The sequence below is a fragment of the Prionailurus viverrinus genome, chromosome E2 (assembly GCF_022837055.1).
Source record: "Prionailurus viverrinus isolate Anna chromosome E2, UM_Priviv_1.0, whole genome shotgun sequence".
NCBI lineage: Eukaryota > Metazoa > Chordata > Mammalia > Carnivora > Felidae > Prionailurus > Prionailurus viverrinus.
This window is the reverse complement of record NC_062575.1, coordinates 27,746,554-27,770,280: the sequence shown is the minus strand read 5'-3', so window position 1 is coordinate 27,770,280 and position 23,727 is coordinate 27,746,554. Positions and strand designations below refer to the sequence as shown.

General features: G+C 44.1%; 1 protein-coding gene across 4 annotated transcripts in view; it reads left to right on the top strand.

Moving 5' to 3' along the window:
- Nucleotides 1-13,867: 13,867 nt before the first annotated feature.
- Nucleotides 13,868-23,727, top strand: part of CCDC113 (coiled-coil domain containing 113) — a 32,996-nt gene continuing 23,136 nt past the window's right edge. For 3 of the 4 annotated variants that reach the window (XM_047836398.1, XM_047836396.1, XM_047836395.1), the window contains exons 1-3: nucleotides 19,364-19,568; nucleotides 21,648-21,774; nucleotides 22,749-22,910. In XM_047836398.1, coding sequence (XP_047692354.1) covers nucleotides 19,468-19,568; nucleotides 21,648-21,774; nucleotides 22,749-22,910 — 390 coding nt within the window. In that variant the 5' untranslated portion in view covers nucleotides 19,364-19,467. Of the gene's footprint in view, nucleotides 13,927-19,363; nucleotides 19,569-21,647; nucleotides 21,775-22,748; nucleotides 22,911-23,727 lie in introns of those variants that run through there. The other variant, XM_047836397.1, reaches the window with a different exon arrangement.

Genomic DNA, 23,727 nt, shown 5'->3' with positions numbered 1-23,727 from the left:
ATGTGCGATTAAAAACACATAGAGCAGGATGGGGAAGAATACACTCAGAAGAGATAACAGGCATAACCCGTGGGCTGTGGTGAGAGTGGACTCAGAGGATAAAAATCAAGGCAGATTTTGTACCGTTTCATTGTTTTTCCCCCACAGAAAATAAATTTTTGTATTACTTGTAAAATTAGATTAAATTTTTAAAACTGAACATTCATCAAGAAACTGAGAAGACAAGCCACAGATTGGGAAAAAATATTTGCAAAAGGCATATTTGATAAGACACTATTATACAAGGCACTAAATATAGAAAGAACACTTAAACTCAACAATAAGAAAACAAACATCCCAATTAGAAAATGGGTCAAAGATCTTCACAGATATCTCACCAAAGAAGATATTTAGACGGTAAACAAACATAAAAGTTGTTCCATGTAATATACCATCAGGGAAAGGAAAATTAAAACAACAATGAGATACCATTACCCACATTTTAGAGAGGCCAAATTCTGGAACACTGACAGCACCAAATGCTGCAGATGATGTGGGGCGACAGGAAACTCATTCATTGCTAGCAGGAATACGGAATGGGAAAGCCACTTTGGAAGACAGTTTGACTATTTCTTACAAAACTAAGCCTGTTCTTACCGTGTGATCCAGCAATCACACTCCTTGATATTTACCCAAGGGAGCTGAAAGTTTATATCCACACCCAAGCCTGTACATGGATATTTATAGCAGCTTTTTTCATAATTGCCAAAGCTTGGGAGCAACCAAGGCATCCTTCAGTAGGCAGGTGGATAAATGGTGGTCCTTCCAGACAATGGAGTATCTTTCAGGGCTGAAAAGAAATGGGCCATCAAGCCATGCAAAAACATGGAAGAACCTTGTATGCAGATTAGTAAGTGAAAGAAGCCAGTATGAAAAGGCTACACACTGTATATAATACCAGCTATATGACATTCTGGAAAAGGCAAAATGATAGAGACAGTAAAAGGATCAGTGGCTGCCAGGGGTTGGGTGTGAAGAGAGGGGGTGAATAGGCGGAGTGCAGAGGATTCTTAGAGCAGTGAGAATACATGGTACCAGAATAATGGATACATGTCACTGTACATTTGTCCAAACCCATAGAATGTCCACCACCAAGAGTGAACTGTAACGTAAACTATGGACTTTGGGTGATTATGACATGTAAATGTTGGCTAATCAGCTATAACAAATGTGCCACCCTGGAGGGGGATGTTGGTAATGGAGGAGGCTGTGCATGTTGGCGGGGGGTGGGGGGGGCAAGAAGTATATGGTGAATCTCTATACCTTCCCTTCAATTTTGCTGTGAACCTAAAACTACTCTAAAAATAATATAGTCCTAATAAAGAAAATTGAATATGCATTATACAGAATCTGGAATGTTCCACACCAAGCTATTAATAATGGATTATTCTAGGGCATGGATTGAGATGGAGGGCAGAGAGGAAGGGAAAGTTTTCTCTTTCCTGTCATTCAGTAATAATTGTTTGACAAAAACTATGATAGTATGACAGACTTTTCAATAGAATGGGGCTCTGGGGTCCTGGTAGTTCTGTCTGGCAAGTGTTTCCTGCTTTTGACAAAGGAGGAGAGTGAAGGTTCCATCTTGGCAGGGGTGAGGCCCAGCTCCAGAGGGATCTGGTAGAACCAGCTGTGACATCAGAAGGGCATGTTGACAGGGTGACTCACTTTTCAGGAGGGGTGGAGATGGATCTCTCCTCTTCTTCCACGTGAGCTGCCGTTGGGGCTGGAGCCCACAGAGCATCCCGTCTCAACAATCCTAAAGGAGGAGTTCTTTCCAAATCAATAGAAACAGGGACCATTTTAATCCAGGCCTTTACACAAAGCTATCTGGGAGCCAGCCTGGATTGGAGGGGTGGGGCTGTTCATTGATCAATCAAGATCCATTGATTAGAGCAAAGGAAGAAGAGGAGGGATGAAAGGGGACTAGGGATGAGTTTTGAAAATGGGGATCTAAGCACCCTTGGGCCTATGGGTGTGTGGGGGGCGGTTTGGAGACAGCAAATGCTTTTAATCATCCGTTGAGCTTCGTTAGGGACCTTTTATTTAAAAAAGCTTTTAAGTATAGCCATTTTCTTATTTGGCCCTCAGGACCACCCATAAGGTAAAGAACTGAGTGTAAATATCCCCATTTTCCAGATGAGGAGACTGAAATCTTAAAATATGAGACCACTTATCTGAAGGACAAGTTAGTAACTGAATGCAGTATCTCTCAGCCAATGCCACAGGCCCTCTTTGCTTTTTGGTCTGCCACAGCATCCCTCCTTAAGACACAAGACACTGTCCTGAGACAATGGTTTCCCTGCTTGGGATCCAATGTTAGCTAAGCAGCTGCAGCTAGGCTAGCAGGAGCAGAGGGCCCCCAGACAAGCTCGGTCCCTGAATGGGTCACTGCTTCTGCATCCACCCAGCATTGATGGCAAGAGTGAGCAGGCAAGTGTAGGGCACTTGGCTGGGCAGGGCGCCAAGTGCCCTACACGCACAATCTCATGTCAGTCTTACAACAAGCCTGTTATATAGGTGTTACCATAGTCAGGCTGGCCATGTGGGCAATTCTTATAACCCTCCTTTTATGCTTCTTTATTTTGCTTTTTAACATACAGGAGTAACACAACAACAGTTGGTCTTTCTCGATGACTGTTTGCCTCTGTTCCTTCAACATGTACTTCCTGAGCACTTGATCTGTGCTGGTTTCTCCTAGATGTGTGCATATGACAGTGGACAAAACACGGTGTCCCTGCCTTCAAGGAGATTACAGTCTCCTGCTGGTAGGGTGGCAGAGAGAGACCATAAACAGATGTTATCACTCTTGACTTTCGTAGCATTGCTGGTGACAGGGGTATGGGCGTGCAGGAGATTATCTCTAAGATCATGTAGAAAGTGGCTGACAGAGAAATGAGATATTCTGTGGTCAAGATGGAACCACAATGGGAAGGAAAGTGATACCCCTGAGGGCCCCCAAAGTCCTGAGGCCCCACAACACACAGTAGATAGAGAACTCCAGAAATTAGCCATCCCTCCCCCTAGCCAATTTTATCCAATTCTGCTAGCAGCCCTGTGGGGGAGGCAGGTAAGATTTCTTCGCTTAAGAGAGGCTCAGAGAAGTGGAGTCCCTTGTTCAGGTCACACATAGTGGGACACATAAGAGGGAGGGGGTGGTTGGCCCTGGACTCCACATCTAGTTCTCTTTCTCACCCTGTCACTCAGTGAAACTCAGAGGAAGGAGGATGAAACTAGGACCAAGAGGGACCCTGGCTTTCCAGCCTGACACCCCCACCATGGTCCCATGCGTTGGGGTTGACAAAGCACTCTGACACTCACCTCTTTGTTACTCTGTCTGGTCCTTCTTTTGTGGTCACTTAAGACCTCACCTGTGCTCCAGAGGTGAGCATATGCATCAGCAGGACGCAGGTGACACATTCAGCAGGGTCCCTGAGGAAAGTATAATGACGGGCCTTTTACAAAGGTGAAGGCAGGATGCAGGGAAGCCAACAACAACTGGTGTGGTACTCGGGGACCTCCAATGGCTAGGAGCCATCATCCCTCCTAGACTAGAGAGGTAAGGAGAGGGAATAATTGATTACTGGGTCCATGAGGAATGGTGTTATAGGGAAAATGTCCCTTGGCAGGAGATGGGACCTTCAGTGGACACAGACAGTTCATAGCAACTTGGGAGGGAAAGAGGGGCAAAATCCACACCCTGACGGTAACCCCTTCCTATCCTCCAGTCTCTTACATGTGCCTCCCATTTGCTGAGCACAACCTAAACCCAGAAGGCAAGAGTGTCTGTTTTTGTGATCTGCATGGGTTGGGCTCCCAAGGCACAGAGGTGGAGAGAGGCCATGGAGGGGCAAATAGGAGAGACCTAGCACAGCATGTAACCCAAACAAGCCAATAGGCATCAGCCCTTAGGACCTTTGCTAAAGCTACTAGGAAAGACATTCTCTTTTCTGGGGTCGCTCAGCTGGTAGGATGTGAGGCTCGGGCCATTGGTCATCTTGCTGCCCCATAAAAGTGAAGCCAACACAGAGGAAAACTGAGTCCAGAAGAGATTGAGGGGGTTGGTGGAGTAATTGTATCCCTGGATCCAGCCATGCCTAAAGGTTGAGAAAGGACCCTTGGAGACGATGGGTCCTTACTTTGTGTAACCTGGTAGGAGTCGGGATTCTGTCACTTGCACTGGAAAGGGTCCTGAGTGACACAGGTGAAAGGTGAAAGGTGAATGAAAGGTGTCTGGGGCACAGGTGCCTGCAGGTGACCAGGACTGAAGATGGGCTGGAGTGGGCCATGATTTGTAGTTTGTGGGCACCAATCCTTGAGGGCAGGTGGAATCCTGAGGGCCCAATTTTAGTGACGCATGTAGACTGGAAAGACGTCTCTAAAGGCAGCGGCCTCATTCAGAAGTCAGGACACCAGCACAAAACTCTCACATGCCAGCTGCTGCTCCCTGTGCTTGACATATATCAGTGTCACCCTCTCCAAAAGGCTCTGGGGGCAAAACATCCCCATTTGACAGATGACGCAACTGAGGCCTAGAGCAGTTAAGTCACTCACCAGAGCTAGGATTTGAAATCAAATAGCCTGGCTCGCCTTAACCACCTTTCCCACCCCACTGCCCTAAAGCTTCCTCAAATAAAACTGAGTAAAATCCCAATCTATTCATATATAAAACAGATATTAGCACAGTCGCTCTAGGGGTTGGGGGCTGAGGTCAATTCTGAGAAGAAAGACCTGAGCTCCCTGAGATTCATCATCACATTGTGGATTTCCCTCCCCCTCCCCATTTAAGCACTATTGGTATAGGGCATTATGGAGTGTGCTGGGGAGGCAGGGAGATGATTTGGACCCACATTCAGGAGAACCTCAAAAGCAGACTTTTGGTATAACTATCTTATGAGGAGCACAATTATATTTGCATCATACTTTTGGTTTTAAAACTATTGATTTGGGGACACCTGGGTGGCTCAGTTGGTTAAGCATCCGACTCTTGATCTTGACTCAGGTCATGATCTCACTCACCATCGGTGAGTTCAAGCCCCACAGCTGGCAGCGTAGAGACTGCTTGGGATTCAATCTCTCCCTCTCTCTCTCTGCCCCCGCCCCCCACCTCAAAAATAAATAAATAAACATTTTTAAAAAAGAATTTAAAATCATTTAAAAAATAAAACAATTGATTTGTTAAATGTAAACTCTCAAAACATATGCTATAATATTTGTAAACCTCCCTGCCCCCCTTTTGGGCATTTCACCTTCTCTTCCACCTCTTCCTTCTTCCTTTCCTTCATCATTTTTTAAAGTTAAGGTTTAAATTCTCCACTAAAATAAACTAGGGTTGTTTGAAGAAATGGCTGATTCCAGATTTGAGTAAGGGAAATATACATGAACATCTAGTTTTCCAGAAAGTAAGAAAACACACACAAAATGGTGGAAACATGTCAAAAGGACAAAGTAGCCAGCTTTAAGGAGTTCCCATTGGCTGGCCAAAGTTGGTGTAATTTAAGCATCAAATCAAAGAATGATAGTAAGGGATTACAACTCCTAGAATAAAATAAGAATCCATGAGTCCATATTGATGTAAGTAAATAAAGTAGAATCCAGACTAATAGACATAAAAGGAATGGTGGATTTAGAAAAATCACCATTTGGCAGCTGTCATAGTAACAATCTATCTAGGCAAGAGTTACCAACGAATACTAAAACTGGTGGGTGAGATCTGATGGGAAACAGGATATTTATATAGACTTAAAGTATCTCCCTACAAGATACTTATAAACAACAAAGGGAAAAACACTAATTTTATAGCAGAGAAACTTGGCAGGCACCACCTTAACCAAGTGATCAAAGTTAAAACCAGATGATATTATCAAATGCCTCCTGACAAGTTGCCCTGAGAATGACACATCACTTCTGTGATACTCTTGCCCAAGATGCAGAACTGCAATGCAATCACAACGTAATGTACGACAAACCCAAATTGTGGAGCACTGTTCAAACTAACCGGCCTTTATTCCTCACAAATGTCAAGGTCAGGAAAGACAAAGACTAAGATACTGTTTCAGATCGAAGGAAACTAAATACATGTGGCCACTTAATGCAATTCTGGACCAGAAAAATTCATGTTGCTATTTTGCTATAAAAGGCATTAGTGGGACAACTGAGAAAATTTAGGTTAGATCTCTATGTTAGATATCAATATTAAATCAATGTTTATGTCTTGATTTTCATAATCTTACGAGAAAATGTTCTTGCTTTTAGGAAATTTCACACTGAAGTATTTAGGGATAAAGGGGCACATCAGATCTGCAACTACTCTCAAATGTTTAAGAAAAAAGGAAACATTTGGGTAAGGGATATAGATGAACATCCTATATATATATATATATATATATATATATATACACACACACACACATATATGTGTATATATATGTGTGTACATATATATGTATATATATGTGTATATATATGTGTGTACATATATATGTATATATGTGTATATATATATATATGTATAAAGAGAGAATGATAAAGCAAATGTCATAAAATATTAACCTATGGGGAATGTAGAAAATCTGTGTAAAAGGTGTCTGACAATTCTTTCTTATATTTTGCAACTGAAATTATTTCAAAATAAAAAATTTTAGATAGCACAGTATTAAAAATACACCTCTTGGATTGGGATTATTAATGTGACCCCAAAAGGGGTAATTTATGATCTGAGGCTAGTGTCTGGGATAACATAGGCAAATTCATTATATATATTATTTTATCAGATAAAATAAGTTAATCATTGGCTTGTTAAATCTGAAGATCATAACTTGTTTACAGGCAGTTACTACTCATAAATAAGCATATGATTGCAAAACCCTGAATTGTAGCATATACACAATAAAGTATAATTTTGCATTATATATCATATGTATACATAAACATACATGTTTGAATTTTGCAAGCTCTACTACCACTGATGCTCACTCATTATTTAATCTGCTCAGGAATCAGGGGAGGTGGGCATCATTAGCCTTGTTTTACTGAAAAGGAAACAGAGGAAAATCACAAATAAGCAAGGGGCAGAATCTAGATTCAAACCATTGTCTTTTGAATTCCAAGGCCAGTGAGGTTTTTTTGTTTCTTTTTAAAGTTTATTTATTTTTGAGAGAGAGAGAGAGAGAGAGAGAGAGAGAGAGAGCACATGCACATGTGTGCATGCAAAAGTTGGGGAGGGGCAGAGAGAGAAGGAGAGAGAGAATCTCAAGCAGGTTCAGTGCTGTCAGCACAGAGCCCGATGCTGTGGGGGTTTGATCTCATGAACCATGAAATCATTACCTAAGCTGAAATCAAGAGTCAGACAATTAACCGACTGAGCCACCCAGGCTTCCACCAAGGCCAGTGTTTTTAAGCACTCTGCCACACTAATTATTGATGCTATTGTCATCAACAAACATCAGTGGTGTATCAGTTACTTTAGCTCCTATGCTTCAATTTCTATCTGTAAAATGGGATCATAATAACATGTCTTACTAAGACCTGTCAAGTGCTCCGAATCATGCCTGCACATAGTAAATGCTCATGTGTGAATTAGTATTTACTGTGCATAAGGCGCGAGGATCACCATGAAATCTAAGATGCCATTCTTCATTCTGAGGCTACTCCCCACAAAGGCAAACAGCCACCACGGGCAGCTCATGCTGAGACCAGCCACAGACCTCCGTTCCATAGAACCAGACAGAGGGATGCCCTGGAAGGAGTGGCCTTGGCTAGCAGGACACTGAGGTGGGCATGCCAACACTGCTCCTTGCTCCGGGAGGAGCAGCTGCCCCTATCTGATGAAAGTCCTCCTGGTGAAAAAGTCCTGATGACTACCCAGGCAACCTAGGTGCAATGGCCACCCCCCACCTACATGTCTCATCTGCTACCACCAGCACAATGGGCTTGGTGAATAAGACTTGTCATTTTATCCTGGAGGTCTCTGCCAGGGTCAGTCAGGGTCCAACCTGGAAAAGGAAATCATTCTAAAGCATCTAAAAACGGTATGATTACAGGGAATTGATTGGATGCATAGGTGGTGGAAGAGGGGGGAGGACTATGACACACCAAGTGTAAAAAGTCACGGCTACCTGTCAGCTAGAGGGGCAAGGGAGCAGGTGACGTCACTGGAGCCCAAAGGCCAGGGTCACCTGAGGAAGCCGGAACCACAACAGGCCTGTCTTGTGGGAGCTGGAGCCATGGAAGAGACGCAGCCACAACCAGACAGAGAGAGCGAGAAAGGCCCCATCCCAGTTTTTTTCCTTTCTCCTGTCTGCTGAGCTCCATCCAGGGCCCACCAGCTGACACGGGAGCCTGGGGAATGTAGCTTGAAAGTCTCCCTAGGTTACCCCTGCCCTCCCCTCACAACACATTCAAGGGGAAGGAGAAAGGGAGAGGGATGAAGAGGAGATAGATTTCAGGGCACACAGGGCCAGGACTAGCCCATGGCACTTCCATGGTGGCCTTCTGGTAGCTCATTCAGTGCCTGGCACAGACCCATTCTTCCTAAATGTGTGTGTGTCTGGAAGGAGGTCATAGTGCCCTGTGTCACAGATTGTTTTAAAAAGTGAACACCATGGGGCGCCTGGGTGGCTCGGTCGGAGCCACCGACTTCGGCTCAGGTCATGATCTCACGGTCCGTGAGTTCGAGCCCCGCGTCAGGCTCTGTGCTGACAGCTTGGAGCCTGGAGCCTGTTTCAGATTCTGTGTCTCCCTCTCTCTCTGCCCCTCCCCTGTTCATGCTCTGCCTCTCTCTGTCTCAAAAATAAATAAACGTTAAAAAAAATTAAAAAGTGAACACCTGCTATCATCACTCTGGAAAGCTGTTTGACAGTATCTACTAGCTAGCAATTGCACTCCTAAGTGTATATGTGACAGAAATGTATACATATGTTCACCAGAAGACATTTACTGGAATGTTCATAGTAGCACTTATTACAATAGTCTCATACTGGAAACTCCCCAAAAGCGCATCAACAGCGGAATGGACAAACAGAGTGAAACACTGTATAGCCATGAGAATGAACGATCTCTGATTACCCACATCAATGTAGATGACTCCCATCAACATGATGGTGAGTGAAGGAAGTCAGACACAAAAGAGCACATGGGCTGCATGATTTCATTTATATAAATAGGGAAAGAGGCAACACTTATGTCTGCTTCAGAAGTCAGGGTCATGGTTACTCTACAAGGTGGTGGTGACAGTTAAGGAGTATTTGGAGGGCCTGCGGGGGTGCTGGTAATGCTCTGTTTCTTCAGCCATGTGTTGGTGACACAAGTGTGTTCAGTTTTTGAAATTTTGTCAAGCTGTGCATTTATGGTTTGTGCACAGCTTCCTGTATGATACTCTTTAATAAAAACTTTACTTAAAAAAAAGTGATCCAGTAGACAAACACTAATTTGAAAAGATATATGTACCCTGATGTTTATTGCAACATTATTTACAATAGCCAAATTATAGAAGCAACCCAAGTGTCCACTGATAGATGAAGATAAATAAAAAAGATGTGATACATATACATACATATATAGTATATATATATATATATAGTATGTATATATATAGTGTGTATGTATGTATATATATAGTGTGTATGTATGTATATATACACACGTATGTATATATATAGTGGAATATTACTCAGCCATAAAAAGAGTGAAATCTTGCCATTTGCAACAACATGGATGGATTTAGAAGGTATAATGCTAAATGAAATAAGTCCATCGGAGAAAGAAAAATACCATGTGATTTCACTCATAAATGGAATTTAAGAAAGAAAATAAACAAGCACACACAAAAAAGAGAAAAACAAAAGAACAGACCCTTACCTATAGAGAACAAACTAGTAGTTTCCAGAGGGGAGGTGAGTGGGGGAAGGGGTGAAATAGGTGAAGGGGATTAAGATCACACTTATTATCATGATGAGCACTTAGTAATGCATAGAATTGTTGAATCATGATATTGTACATCTGAAACTAATATAATGCTGTGTGTTAATTATACCGGAATTAAAAAAAAAAGCAAATACCCTAATGGAAGGACTATTTTCTTTTTCCATTTCCTGCTTCATTCATCTTAGCCTAGGGAGCTTCCCTGGAAACTGAATGAAAGAGGAGGGTGGGCCTGGGTTCATGGTGAAAGATGAGAAAAAAAATAAGGCCAAAGGCTTGGGTACTTTTTGGGTGTCAAGTCCCGTAAACTCTTACAGGAGTTCTCTCATGACCCCCTCAGTTGCATGCACACACACACACACACACACACACACGCACACACATGTGCGTGCACACGTGCGTGCACGTGCACACACACACACACACACACACACTGCTCTAGGGGGCAGCACTAATATAAAGAGAAATGAGTTGACTTACTTCAAGTCACACAATTAGGAATGGTCTGGGGCTGGGTTTGAACTCAGGTCATTAGCTCCAGAGTCCAGGCTCTTAACACTTTTGCTCCTCCATGATCCAGAGAGAGCAGGAGGCACAGTGATGTTGACTGTCCTGGGCCTCAGCTATGTGCCTCTGATTCTGATTTCCAAAGTGGGGGCTACCTTGGGAGTGAACTTGCCCCAGCTCTGATGCTTTCCCAGGACTTTCTGCCTCTGCCTCTGCCTCACCCTGGCTGGGACAAAAGCAATTTCTACACATTTTGTAAGATACCAAAGATGTCTGGTCATGCCTGATGTCCCCTTTTGCTTCTGGATAATATCAAAGGCCTTTTGTCCTGACCAGGGGATCAGACCTAGATGGGGGTCCCTGAAACTGAGAAGGGAATTGTGCTCAACATGGACACCAAGAGAAAGCATCTAATAACAGCTCAAATTGGAAAGGGAAGTCAAAGGGAGCCCTCAGAAGGCAAGGAGGAAAACCAGAAGGTGGACCTTAGCAATAACCTTCTCTGCTTTGTTCTGTGGGGGTGAAGCATAGACTGGCCTTCCTTCAGTTCCTCAAACATGCTCACTCTCCCCTCTGGGCCTTTGCACAAGCTCTCTCCTCTCCCAATGCTACTCTTCCCTTGGTCTTTGCTTAGGGGCTAAAATTGTGGTTGACTTTGGACTAATTAGCCTGACCCACCTGCATCTGAATCTTACTCAGTCTCTAAATGTCAGCTTAGACTTCACTTGCTCCAGAAAACCCTTTATGACCACTTGAAATCTAAGCACCTTGCATTTCCCTCTTATAGCACTTATCACACTGGATTATAAGTGTTCATATCAGACTGGATGGTTCATGTGAGCAGGCACACCAGCCTTGCTGCTCACTGCTGCATCCTCAGGGCTAAGCATACAGTAGGTGCTCAACAAATATTTCTTGAAAGAATGGAGGAAAGTGCCCTGGCAGCCATCAGATGATCCACTTTGCAGGGCTGGTCCCTCTCCCATAACTTGCAAATAGTACTTGCCCACAAGCTCGAGTTCCTTTCTCTGATTTTTGAGCATCTTCCCATTTGTGAAAGAAGAAGGCAGGCATTTCTTTGGAAGCTTAATACTATTTGAAGCTTAACACTTTGGGTGGATCTGACCGTATCATTCTTAAATCAAAACGCAAAGTGCTGTATGAATGCCAGGCAGGGGGCAGCATCCACATGGAGATACTGGAGGCTATCAGAAGAAGAAGTGGTTCAGAAAAGTGGAAGGAGAGGGTGACCTCCGGACTTTAAGGTGCTCTGAGACCCTTTCTGTTTGTAGCTGTGTGGATTAACAGAGGCACATTCTTCTCACTTCTCAGACAAGAAATGTCTCCCTCTAAAGCAGGGTTTCTCATCCTCAGCACTATTGCAATTTGAGGCCAGATAATTCTTTGTTGTGAGGGGCTGTCCTGTGCATTGAAGGGTTAGTGGGCTGAATACTGTCCCCTCAAATTCATGTCCACCTAGAACCTCAGAATGTGACCTTGTTTGAATTAAGGATCTTTGCAGATGTAATTAGTCAAGGATGTTGAGATGAAATCACCTTGGATTTAGGGTGGGCCATGAATCTGATGACTAGTGTTCTCATAAGAAAAGGAGATACAAGGAAGATACAAGGTAGAAGATACAAGGAAGATGGCCATGTGAAGACGGAGGCAGACTGGAGTGAAAGAGTTACAAGCCAAGGAAGGATTGTGATAGAACTACAAGACACCACAGCCTAGGAAGGATTGTTCTCTAGAGCCTTCAGAAGGAGTACGGCCTTGCTAATACCTTGATTTTGGACTCCTAGCCTCCAGAATCATGAGACAATAAAGTCTTGTTGTTTCCAGCCACCTGTGTGTGGTCATTTGTTATGACAGCCCTGGGGAACAAGCGCTACCACTGGTTTCTGTTCTCTAGATGCCAATAACATTTTAACAGTGTTAAAATAAACAAAAATATCTCCAGACACTGCCAAACTTCCTCCTGGGGGTGCTATTTTGTCCCCCCATCCCCCCCTGAGAACTACTGCTCTAACAGGCGGATACAATGAGAGGACAGAGCAAAGTTGGATGAACCTGGATTTGAATTTCAGCCCCAGAATACCTAAGTAATTTGGGGAAAGTTGCTTAATTTCTCTGAACATCAGTTTCCTCACAAGTAAAATGGGGGTTAAGAAGGTACCTGTATCTCACAGAACCATCAAACTGATGCAATGAGAGAATGTGTAGAACGTGCTTAGCACAACGTCTGGCACATAGCTAGCAATCAATAAATAGTAACTGAAACAATAGTTGTTATAAGTGTTTTCATTAAGCAATAATATTACCTAATTGGTAATAAATATATTAAGAAATAATAATGCCTATTATCATCACTATTATTTAAGGCCTGCAAGCTGAGTCAGTTTTTCACTTAATAATCTACTACAGATTGTTGTCAAACTGGGGTAGTGACTCCTTCCAGATGGAGGAGGTCCTGGGCACTCATCATGGTGTCATGCTTTCCAAACTATTCCTTTCTCTTACGCCATCTCATTTCAGCCTGATAGTAAACTTGTAAGATGCATAGGGTAGTCACTTAAAATATGTCACCTTCATTTTACAAAGGTGGAAATTGAGGGACAAAAACACTGAGTGACTTATTCAAGTTAAGTGGCCAGTAGCCAAACCAGCCTGGAACCCTAGACAACTAAAACACTCTGCTCCTGACACCCCCACCTCTAATTCACTCCCTTTCCCACTTCTTTTAGATACCTAGTAACATCTCCCTAACAAAGCCTGACTCTTAGAAAAGGAACTGATGGACTACAGTTTTGAGTGACTTCATATGCAACAGTAGTCTCTCCCAAGGATATATGCACAGCAAATTTCTCTGGCTACTGGATGGATTGTTTTTGGAGCTGAGATGAACTCTTCAGGTAGGTGGAGTCCAGATGTATTTATTAGTCAGGGTCCTGCAGGAAACAGAATTCCACTCAGTTCAACCGAATAGACCTTAGTCAAGGGACTATTTATCCTTACGTGGGCAGAGCTAAAGGAATCAACAAGGATGATGAGGTATCCAGGGACCAGCAGCATTCTAGGTATGAAGGGAAGGGGAGGGATGGCGAAACCAGTGTCTATTGTGGGCTGGTGCTATGAGTGAAAGGATGCCAGACAGGAGGTGTGGTCACGGAGGGGTTATGCCCCACCAGGACTGTGGTGCCAAAGCAGGAAGGCAACATCGAAGAAATCCCCTGGAGGCTCTCTCTTCCCGCCCTCCGGTCTCCTGTGGGTGTCTCTCATTGGCTGAAGCCAGCCAGAAGTCAGCCCGCAAGGGATCCTGGGAAATGGAGCCCCTGGTCACTAGACTCCTAGGGAATAGAGGAGCGAGGGATCAGGTTGCTGGAGTGTGAGACACACTAGCCCAAAGATGGAGGGGTGGTGATGTGAAGGGGACAAGAGGAGAATCAGCAAGCAGCACAGGTGAGAAGTTGATGTGACAGTGGGCTGTATTCGTGTGAACTCTTTGGCCATGAGCAGGAAGCCTGAATGTACTCACTCCACCCTTTGTATCCTCCGTTCTTATTTCAAAACCAACGAATTTTGCTTGCTAAATTGCCAGGACTTAATAGGGGCCAAGAAGAAGGAGGTCTTCTCGAAAGATCATTGAATCTAGTAATTTATGTTCTCTGAAAACAAGCTGTCCAGATAACTGGTGCTTACAAGGGGTGTGATAAAGTGGAGATTACGTGTCTTAATTTTCGCAGGGCATAGATGTTGGGGGTGGGGTGGGGATGTGGGTGTGCAAGAGAGCCAGTGAAGTTGGCAGTCAGACGACTGAGGCTGGCTGTGCTCTTGTCAAGAAGCAAATACTTTCTGATACCAGCTACACCCACCCACCCTGGGGAGAGGAACGTATTGTCATCTTACAGGCAAGGCTGGATTCTGGATTATAAATGGAAGGAGGTCAAAGGGGGAAGTGCATGGAAGATTATCTTTGCAAACAGTCTCCACCTTTCCTTCCTTACCAGCCACCTCAGAGGAGGATTCAACCTCTGACTTAAGCCCAGAAGAGGGAGGCATGACCAGTTGACTTAGCTTTCCTCCCTAGTGTCTGGAAATTCTCAGCTTGGTGCTAGCTCAATGGCCTCCATGCTGGTCCCCAAGGTTTACTGTCCCTCTCCAGGTAGGAGTGAAGACAGTGGCAACGCAGTGTCAGAACTAGACCAAAAATGACATCTCCTGCCACCTCTCTTCTATACCTCCTCCTGCCTTAGTGAATCTTCCCAGCTGTCCATTTATCCCATTTGTTCACCTTTCTCTGGAGAAAGAGACTTTGGGACAGAGGTGATGAGGGACTTCTCCAGAGTCACTCATACAACAAAAGAGTGACTGTGCTCAGATTCCAACTTGAGTCTGTTTGATCCCAGAACCTGAGCTCTTAAATTCCTCATAGCCCTGCCTTCACATTCTTGCATTTATTATTATATATATATATATATATATATTTAATTTGAGAAAGAGAGAGTGTGTGAGCTGGGGAGAGGGGCAGAGAGAGAGAGAGAGAGAGAGAGAGACAGAGAGAGAGAGAGAGAGAGAGAGAGAGAGAGTCTTAAGCAGGCTCCAGACTCATCATGCAGCCCTATGCAGGGCTCAGTCCCACGATCCTAGGATCATGGCCTGAGCTGAAATCAAGAGTTGGATGCTCAATTGACTGAGCCACCCAGGTGCCCCACATTCTTGCATTTATTTAACAAATATCTGTGGGGCATCTGTTTTGGGTACTAGGGATAAATCCGTGTGCAAAACAAATTTCCTGTCCTCGTGGAGCTTATATTTTAGTTGGTGGGGGTGGGGTGGGGCTGGGGAGGAAAGGCAGATAAACAAATGAATAAGTAAAATATATAACAATTTACTTAAGATAAGCATTATGGGAAAAATAAAACAGAGAATACCAAGGGTCGGGGGGAGGGGGTAGGAATGGGGTTCAATTTTACCTAGATGATTAAGGAAGGCTCATTGCAAAGATACTAATTTAAGCAAAGACCTGAAGGAGGTAAAGTACAAAAGGGGTGAAAATTTGGTGAATAGGTAGTGTTTTTACCCCACCCCCAGGTTTTATTGGGGGGTGTAAGTGACATGAAATAAATTGCAAAGTGAGGGGTCAACCACAATAATTCAGGCAAAAGATGATGGTAGCTTGGACAGGGGTGGTCATAGTAATAAGAAGAGTTCCAGATTTAATCTGAATGCAGAGCCAGTGGGATCTGCTCACAGATCCAATGCAGGGGTGAGAAAAAGAGGGGAGTTAAGGGTTAGTAAGGGATTACTCCCAGTTTTTTGGCCTGAGTCCCTAGGAGGATGGAGATGCCAGTTACTGAGATGGAAAAGAATGGGTAAAAAGCAGATCTGGAGGGAGGAGAAAAAGCGATGTGTTAATTTTGACATGCCCACTACACATCCAAGTGTAGCTACTGAGTAGGTGCTCTGATGTACAAGGCTGGGATAGAGAAGAGAGCGTGTTTGTTCGCTTCCTTGTTTTACAGCTTTATTAAGTTACAATTGACCTACAATACACTGCACATACATAAATATCGAACAGCATACTACCTAATAAATTTTGGAATTTTTATTTGCGTTTAAAATTTAAAGCACTGACGAAAACAACCCAAGTGTCCATTGACAGATGAGTGGATAAGCAAAAATTGGTGTGTCCATACAATGGAATATTATTCAGCCTTAAATAGGAAGGAAGCTCTGACACGTGCTGTGTATGAATGAGCCTTGAGAACATTATGTTAAGTGAAAAAGCCAGTCACAAAAAGACAAATACTGTATGACTGAGTTTATGTGAGGAATTTAAAGCAATCAAATTCATGGAGACAGAAAATAGAAAGGTGGTGGGCAGGGGTGGGGGCAGGGGTGGGGGCGGGGGGCAATGGAGAGCTATTGTTTAATGGGTACAGAGTTTCAGTTTTGCAACATAAAAAAGCTCTGGAGACTGGTTGCACAGCAATGTGAATCTACCAGACACCACTGAACTTTATACTTAGAAATGGTTGAGATGGGTGCCTGGGTGGCGCAGTCGGGTAAGCGTCCGACTTCAGCCAGGTCACGATCTCGCGGTCCGTGAGTTCGAGCCCCGCGTCAGGCTCTGGGCTGATGGCTCGGAGCCTGGAGCCTGTTTCCGATTCTGTGTCTCCCTCTCTCTCTGCCCTTCCCCCATTCATGCTCTGTCTCTCTCTGTCCCAAAAATAAGTAAACGTTGAAAAAAAAATTAAAAAAAAAAAAAGAAATGGTTGAGATGTTAAATTTTATGTTGGGTGTTTGGTTTTTTTGTGACCACAATTTAAAAACTGCAATGCAGTGAAACAGAGTGAGAACAGCAAGGTATTTTTGTTTGGTAAGCACAGATTTTAGTTCATACATGTACTGTGCTACTAAATTTGAATCATATATTTAAGATTGAAATTTATTATTTGTGTGAGTTCAGGTCCTCTAAGCCAAGATGGAATTAGACATGAAGGGATTTATTTAATGGGGGAAATGCCTGTGATAGACAAAGGAGACGAAGCAGGAGTAGACAGGGAGAGTGTTCAGACCACAACACAGGTCTCACATTTGAGAAAGAAGACAGAGAAGTCTGGAGAGGAAGCTTCTCAGACTATAGCATCTAACAACATTTCAGCCAGGCTGGTGGGGAGTCCCTACGCCAAAGTTGCCCATTAACAAGTCCCTGTAACCACTTCTCATCTGAGATCACTTCTCCTTCCATACAAAATAGATGGCCAGGTCCACCACTCACAGGTCTGCCCCTTGAAAAGATTTTCCTGTTCTACTGTCTTTCAGGGCTTCCCACGAATGTGGTTGTAATGCAGCCACTGTCCATTTTTTTTTTTTTTTTGGCTTGTACCCACATTCCAAATCAGCCCATCTCTAAACCAAGCTCAGGCTTTGCCTCCTCTTTTAGCTGATCATGACCCTGTCCCCTCCCCTAATATGGTCATGAGTGTGAACTGGAGTGGGGGTACTGGTGCAAGTGTGGTTGATGACAAGTAGCTCTGGGCTTCCTGCTCATGAAGCTTACTCATGCTCTCTGGTCCTGCTGGGACTCCATCCTGGATGGAACATTTCCATTTTACAATGAGCTGAAGCTGGGCCTGTCCAACTTTATGATTCAGTGGGTCCAACAGAACCCAGGTCATGATAAGCAGGGTTGAATGCATGCATGGTTAAGCATCCCGTCCCTACCAGGGTCTAGTAACAGGCCAGGAGCTGTTTCTCAGAGGGCATGAAATTCCTTGATGTGGTCTTTTTCCAAAATCTCAGGTTCTGCATTGTGGTTCTTCCACTGGATATTGCTTTAAGCTTCACACTGCATCTTTTCCCACCACTGATACCTCCAACACCATAGGATCTGCTCTATCATGTAACACAACTGATGGGGCCGTTTGTATCATAGTGTGGACCTGCTGCAGAGTCCTTTCTTGCTCCAGGCCCTCCTGGGACTGGCCTCCATTTGTATCACCTGACATATGAGCATGTTAAGTATTGCTTTTTTTTTTTTTAAGAAATGTTTATTTATTTATTTTTGAGAGAGAGAGTGCAAGTGTGGGGAGGGCAGAGAGAGGTGGGGGGAGAGAATCCAAAATAGGCTTCACGCTGTCAGGGCATAGCCCGATGTGGGGCTCAAACTCATGGACTTCAAGATCATGACCTAAGCCAAAGTTGGTCACTTAACCGACTGAGCCACCCAGGCTCCCCAATATTAAGTATTTCTAAATGTGGTCTGCATTGCTTCTAGAGTGCAGAGAGGTCTACCAGTAGAGAGAAGAAGGTGATGGCAGGGCTCAGCCTCTCTACTGTCATCTCCAGTAATTCCACTCTGGCCCAAAATTTGTGCACCTTACCCCCAAACACAAAAGCCTTTCTTTGGAGTTTAGTGACTACGTGTTGACGCTAAGGCATGTCCCTCGGTGGGGGAAGGCAGCTGACTTCCACTCCAAGCATTTATCACAACTTGTTTTCTAACCACATCCACCCCCACCTCAGAGGAGGAGTTTGCCCATTCTGCCCTCTGCCCTCTTCCATCCCAATGGGAACAGACAGGTAGCTACCCTGCTGCCTTGCCTATCCTTGCCATGACACACACACAATGTAGAAGTTGACAGCATGAACTTTGTGTTCTGCCAGAGCTTGATTCCATTCCTCTGTGACCACGGACAACTCATCAAAGCTACTCTATTGCTCAGTTCCCGATCTGTAAAATGAAGACAGTAATACCAATCTCATAAGACTGTTTTGAGGATTAAATGAGATGATGAGTATGAAAATGTTTGAAGCGCGACATTATTGCTATCCTCACTCCATTTGCAACAGCTGGTTTGAGGGTTCTTTCCCTCTCATTTAACCAGAAGCGAGAGCTGGAATTGCCTGCTCCATACATTCCCCCAGGATACATAATAGGTGTTCAGTGCCTATTTAGAGATGTCTCTTGAGTTTATACCAGTTAATAGTCAGGTTTTTTTTCTTCTAGGAATGCAGGATATAGGTATCTGAGAGAAACTGCAGTTAGTATGTATGAAGCATCAGATGGTGAACAGAGTGGAGGACTCACAGTGAGGTAGGGGGAAGGAAGAAGCTGACAAACCGAGTGAACTTTCTGGGTGTTTCCTCTATTTGGAGAATAAACAGAATAATAGGTAAGATTACAAGGTTGTTGCAAGGATTTTCACAAACTATGCTTCACATGGTGCCAAGGGCATAGTAAGCGCCGCGCAAACAGTACCTGCTATTATCAGCGCGTTATGAACGATTGTTGAGGAAGTAGGTGACTGCGCTCTGGTCCGCGGGAAGACGGGCGGAGGGGCGCTGGGCGGGGCCTGTGGAAGTCCCGCCCCGCACGCACGCGTCCGGTCGCTCCAGCAACGCACTCTGGAGGTCGCAGCCCGCGCGCCGCTCTGCCGTTCGCACACGGCGCTCTTGGCCTCACTGAGCATTGACAAGGGCCGCTTGGGCAGAGTGATGAGTGATGAGGACTCTGAGACCCCTGCCACCGAGTTACAGGGGGGAGAGGAGAACGAGCTGCCTATTATCCAGCTGTGTGGGCTGGTGGAAGAGCTCAGGTACGGCCGGCCGGCTGGCTTCTGGGAGTTCAGAGGTCAATTGTACAACTTCTTGGTCTCACAGCATATCCTGTTCTAGCAGCTGAACAGATGTTACTTCTTTGTCTATAAATAGTGTAGGTCAGAACTGAGGTAATATTAGTAATAGCTACAATTTTGTCTTTTTAATGTTTATTTATTTTTGAGAGCGAGAGACAGAGCGCGAGTGGGGAAGGGGCAGACAGAGAGGGAAACACAGAATTCGAAGCAGGCTCCAGGCTCTGAGCTGTCAGCACAGAGCCCGACGCAGGGCTCGAACTGAGGGGCTGGGAGATTATGACCTGAGCCGAAGTTGGACCCTTAACCGACTAAGCCACCCAGGCGCCCCTATATGTCTATAAATAGTGTAGGTCAGAACTGGGAATATTACCGCTTTTTGGATGCTTGTTTTTGAATGCTTGTTACGTGCAGACTGTTTTGCACGTATGGCCTTCTATAATGGCACAGTAACCCTAGGGAGCGGGCAAGGAAACGGGTTTAGCCACTTTCCTGACATCAGGCAGCAAGTCGGTGGTGATGCTGGGATTCAGACTCAGGTGCCACTCCACAACCTACCTGGAAACGTGACACGCTGAAAGAAAAAAGGCACTTTGATTTCTGGGGCTTTCCAATGAGCCTTTTCTTTTCTTTTTTTTTTTTTTTCTTTTATTTTTTTTTCAACGTTTTTTATTTATTTTTGGGACAGAGAGAGACAGAGCATGAAGGGGGAAGGGGCAGAGAGAGAGGGAGACACAGAATCGGAAACAGGCTCCAGGCTCCGAGCCATCAGCCCAGAGCCGGACGCGGGGCTCGAACTCACGGACCGCGAGATCGTGACCTGGCTGAAGTCGGACGCTTAACCGACTACGCCACCCAGGCACCCCGAGCCTTTTCTTTTAATCTTAAAATTCAGCCCATAGGAATTCGCTCAGTAATACATGAAAATACCTAAAGCTGTTCATACATATGTATAGATAGATAGATGCACACACACACATAAAACCTGTATGTTGCATGTATGAAGAAGTTAAAAAGGTCATAAGCTTGATGTGTACAGGATAAACTAGGTCTGTCATCCCTAATTGCTCAAGAACCACCTGTTCAAAGGTTTTCCACCATTTATAATAATAAACCTCTTGTGGATGCTTCCAGCTCTTGAGTGCTGGAAATAAAAGCTGAGAAACAGGGGCACCTGGGTGGCTCAGTTGGTTAAGCATCTGGCTTCAGCTCAGGTCATGATCTCATGGTTTGTGGGTCTGAACCCCACATTGGGCTCCGTGCTGACAGCTCAGAGCCTGGAACCTGCTTCTGATTCTGTGTCTCCCTCTCTGTCTCTGCCCCCTGCTTGTGCTCTCTCTCTCTCTCTCTCTCTCTCTCTCTCTCTCTCTCAAAAATAGATAAATATTAAAATAGAAAACTGAGAAGTATAAGCCAAAGGGAACATCTGAAGACTGTGGATGTATAGTAACTTCACACCTGTAGTAATTCAGAAGGAACTTTGCAAATGGGTTAGAAGATACTTGAAGGTGAATTTGTAGCTTCATCTCAGCAACAGTTTTCACCATAATCCCTGTTCTCAATTTTGTGGCTCATTAGGCAGATTAAAATTTTTTCATATTTATTTATTTATTTTTTGAGAGAGAGAGAGAGAGGAAGAGAGAGAATCTCAAGCAGTCTGTGCACTGTCAGCACAGAGCCCGATGTGGGCCTCGATTGCATGAACTGTGTGATCTGACCTGAGGCAAAATCAAGAGTCAGATGCTTAACCGACTGAACCACCCAGGCACCCCGCATTAAGCAGATTTAAAAAAAAAAAACAAAAACCAAATACTTAAATAGCACTTATCGGGTACCAGGCACTGTTCTAAAGGTTTTGCATTCTTTATTGCAAACTTAAATAATGAGTGCTGTTATTATTCCCATTTTACAGATGGGGAAATTGAGGCACCAAGAAGTTAAGTATCTCTCAAAAGGTCCTGTGTAGCTAGTAAGTTAAATGCTAGTGATTTAGGGTTTGAACTCTCATCAGTAGAACTTACTCACGTACCCTCTGTCTTGCAGTTATGGAAACTCTGCTCTCAAAACTGAGACAGAGATGTTTGAGAAATATTATAATAAACTGGAGCCCAGGGATCAGCGACATCCACGGTTATCAGAAATTAAAATCACAAGAGCAGAATTTGCACAGGTACGCAGAATTTGCACAGGAGACCTGAGAATTATTTTCTTCTGTTTGTCCCTTTTGATGCAAGTGGTGTCTGTCTATCTGCCTTTGGCGTGCCCTCTTTGGCCAAGTTGCATATGATTTTCTCCCTGTTCTACTTTTGGTCCTTCCTTTCCAGGGTTTCTCTTTCAAGTGAGTGTGAAGGGAATCAGGTTCAATTAATAGTGGACTGACTCTCCCAGAGTAACTTTGTTTGAAATAATTCTCTTAACTTGGGGGGCTCAAATGTTTACGAGCCCCATCTAGCCACATATAGGAGGGAAGTGGGTCTGCGTGGGCACGAGAGAGTTCCTCCCTTGTCTAAAAGGTCCAGTCAGGTGGCCTGGTTTGGCCAGAGCAGCTGATTTTACGAGAGAGGCTGGGAGTCTAGATTATTTTGGTGGAATCTCCTGCTTTTCAAACGTGGGTAATTAACTTTGAAAATTTAAAACTGTATGTAGATCTTTTGAAAGGGCCAAACAATCTCACCTTCGGGGCCACACATTCCCTGGGCTGTCTGCTGGTTACCTTTGGCTTCAGTGTGTAGGAAATCAAAATATTTTTGTCTGTTTGGTTCTTTTGCTGAATACTGCGCCCCCAGATGTAATTTCTCCTCCGTGTTCAGTTTAGGAAGCACTGAACTCTGGGGCTTCCCCTGACACTGACTTGAATGCTAGTCTGTAGCAGGTTCACAGTCTTTCCACCCTCAAGACACTTTCCCTTATTCATATTTCAGTTCATTATCACACAGAGGCCTTTGAATTATTTAGCAGAGGGCCTTGGGTTGGCTTGGGAAACAAACATCACCTTGGGCCTAATATCCCGAGTCCTTTCACATTGAGATTGTTCTCCCTGGCTGTCATTTGGAGTAATTTCTAGCCAATTTGAGTGGTCATTTTGATGCCCAGCTTGAGCATCAGTTCCTACTTGACAATGGCTCTGTTTTTCCTGTATTACAGTTACGAGGCAGGTACAGATCCAAATCCCGCGTAGGTGTGGACCGTGCGATAGGCCTCAGTTACGACCAAAAATGTGAGCTTGTACTAAAGGAACTGGATGACATGAAGGATGAAATAAGGCACATGAGAGCAAATGCTGAACGAGATCTGCAGCACCATGAGGTATACCTTTTCCTCTGTAGCCCATCCTGCCTGGGCTCCCCAGTTCCACTTCATCGAGTAGTACCCATAGTATGTTCATATAACTTTTGTTATTTTCAAAGGAACACAAGTAGGAGAACACAATTTTAAGGCCTACTTTCAAGGAATTTATCGCCTGCCTGAGGAGACAACAAATTTTAAACTTAAAAAATATTTTTTTAATGTTTATTTATTTTTGAGAGAGAGAGAGAGAGAGACAGAGTGCCAATGGGGGAGGGGCAGAGAGAGAGGTGGACACAGATTCTGAAGCAGGCTCTAGGCTCTGAGCTGTCTGCACAGAGCCCAATGTGGGGCTTGAACTCACAAACTATGAGATCATGACCTGAGCCGAAGTCGGACAGTCAACTGACCGAGCCACCCAGGCGCCCCAAAATGGAAAATTTTAAAAATGCACACATGTAGAGAGACTAGCATAATGTACTCAACAGCCACATGCAACAGTCATCAACATATGGCCACCCTTGTTTCCTCCATATCCCTACCAACTCCCCTCTCATGATAGGCGACTGGGCTATTGTGAAGTGATAATACTTATTGCTTCATTTACTTATGGATATTTAAGTATGTATCTCTAAGATATGGATCCTTTTAAAAAATAACCATAATAACCACAAATACCATTAAAAATATATAGTAATTCCTTAATAATATAAGGATTTTGAGGTTTAAGTCAATGGATTGGATGAAAAATCCCTTAAGTCACCTTCTGTGTGTAGCATACATGACCATGGTCCATGTCTTCTTGGAGACCAAAATGGTCAGTTTGCCTCCAGAGAAG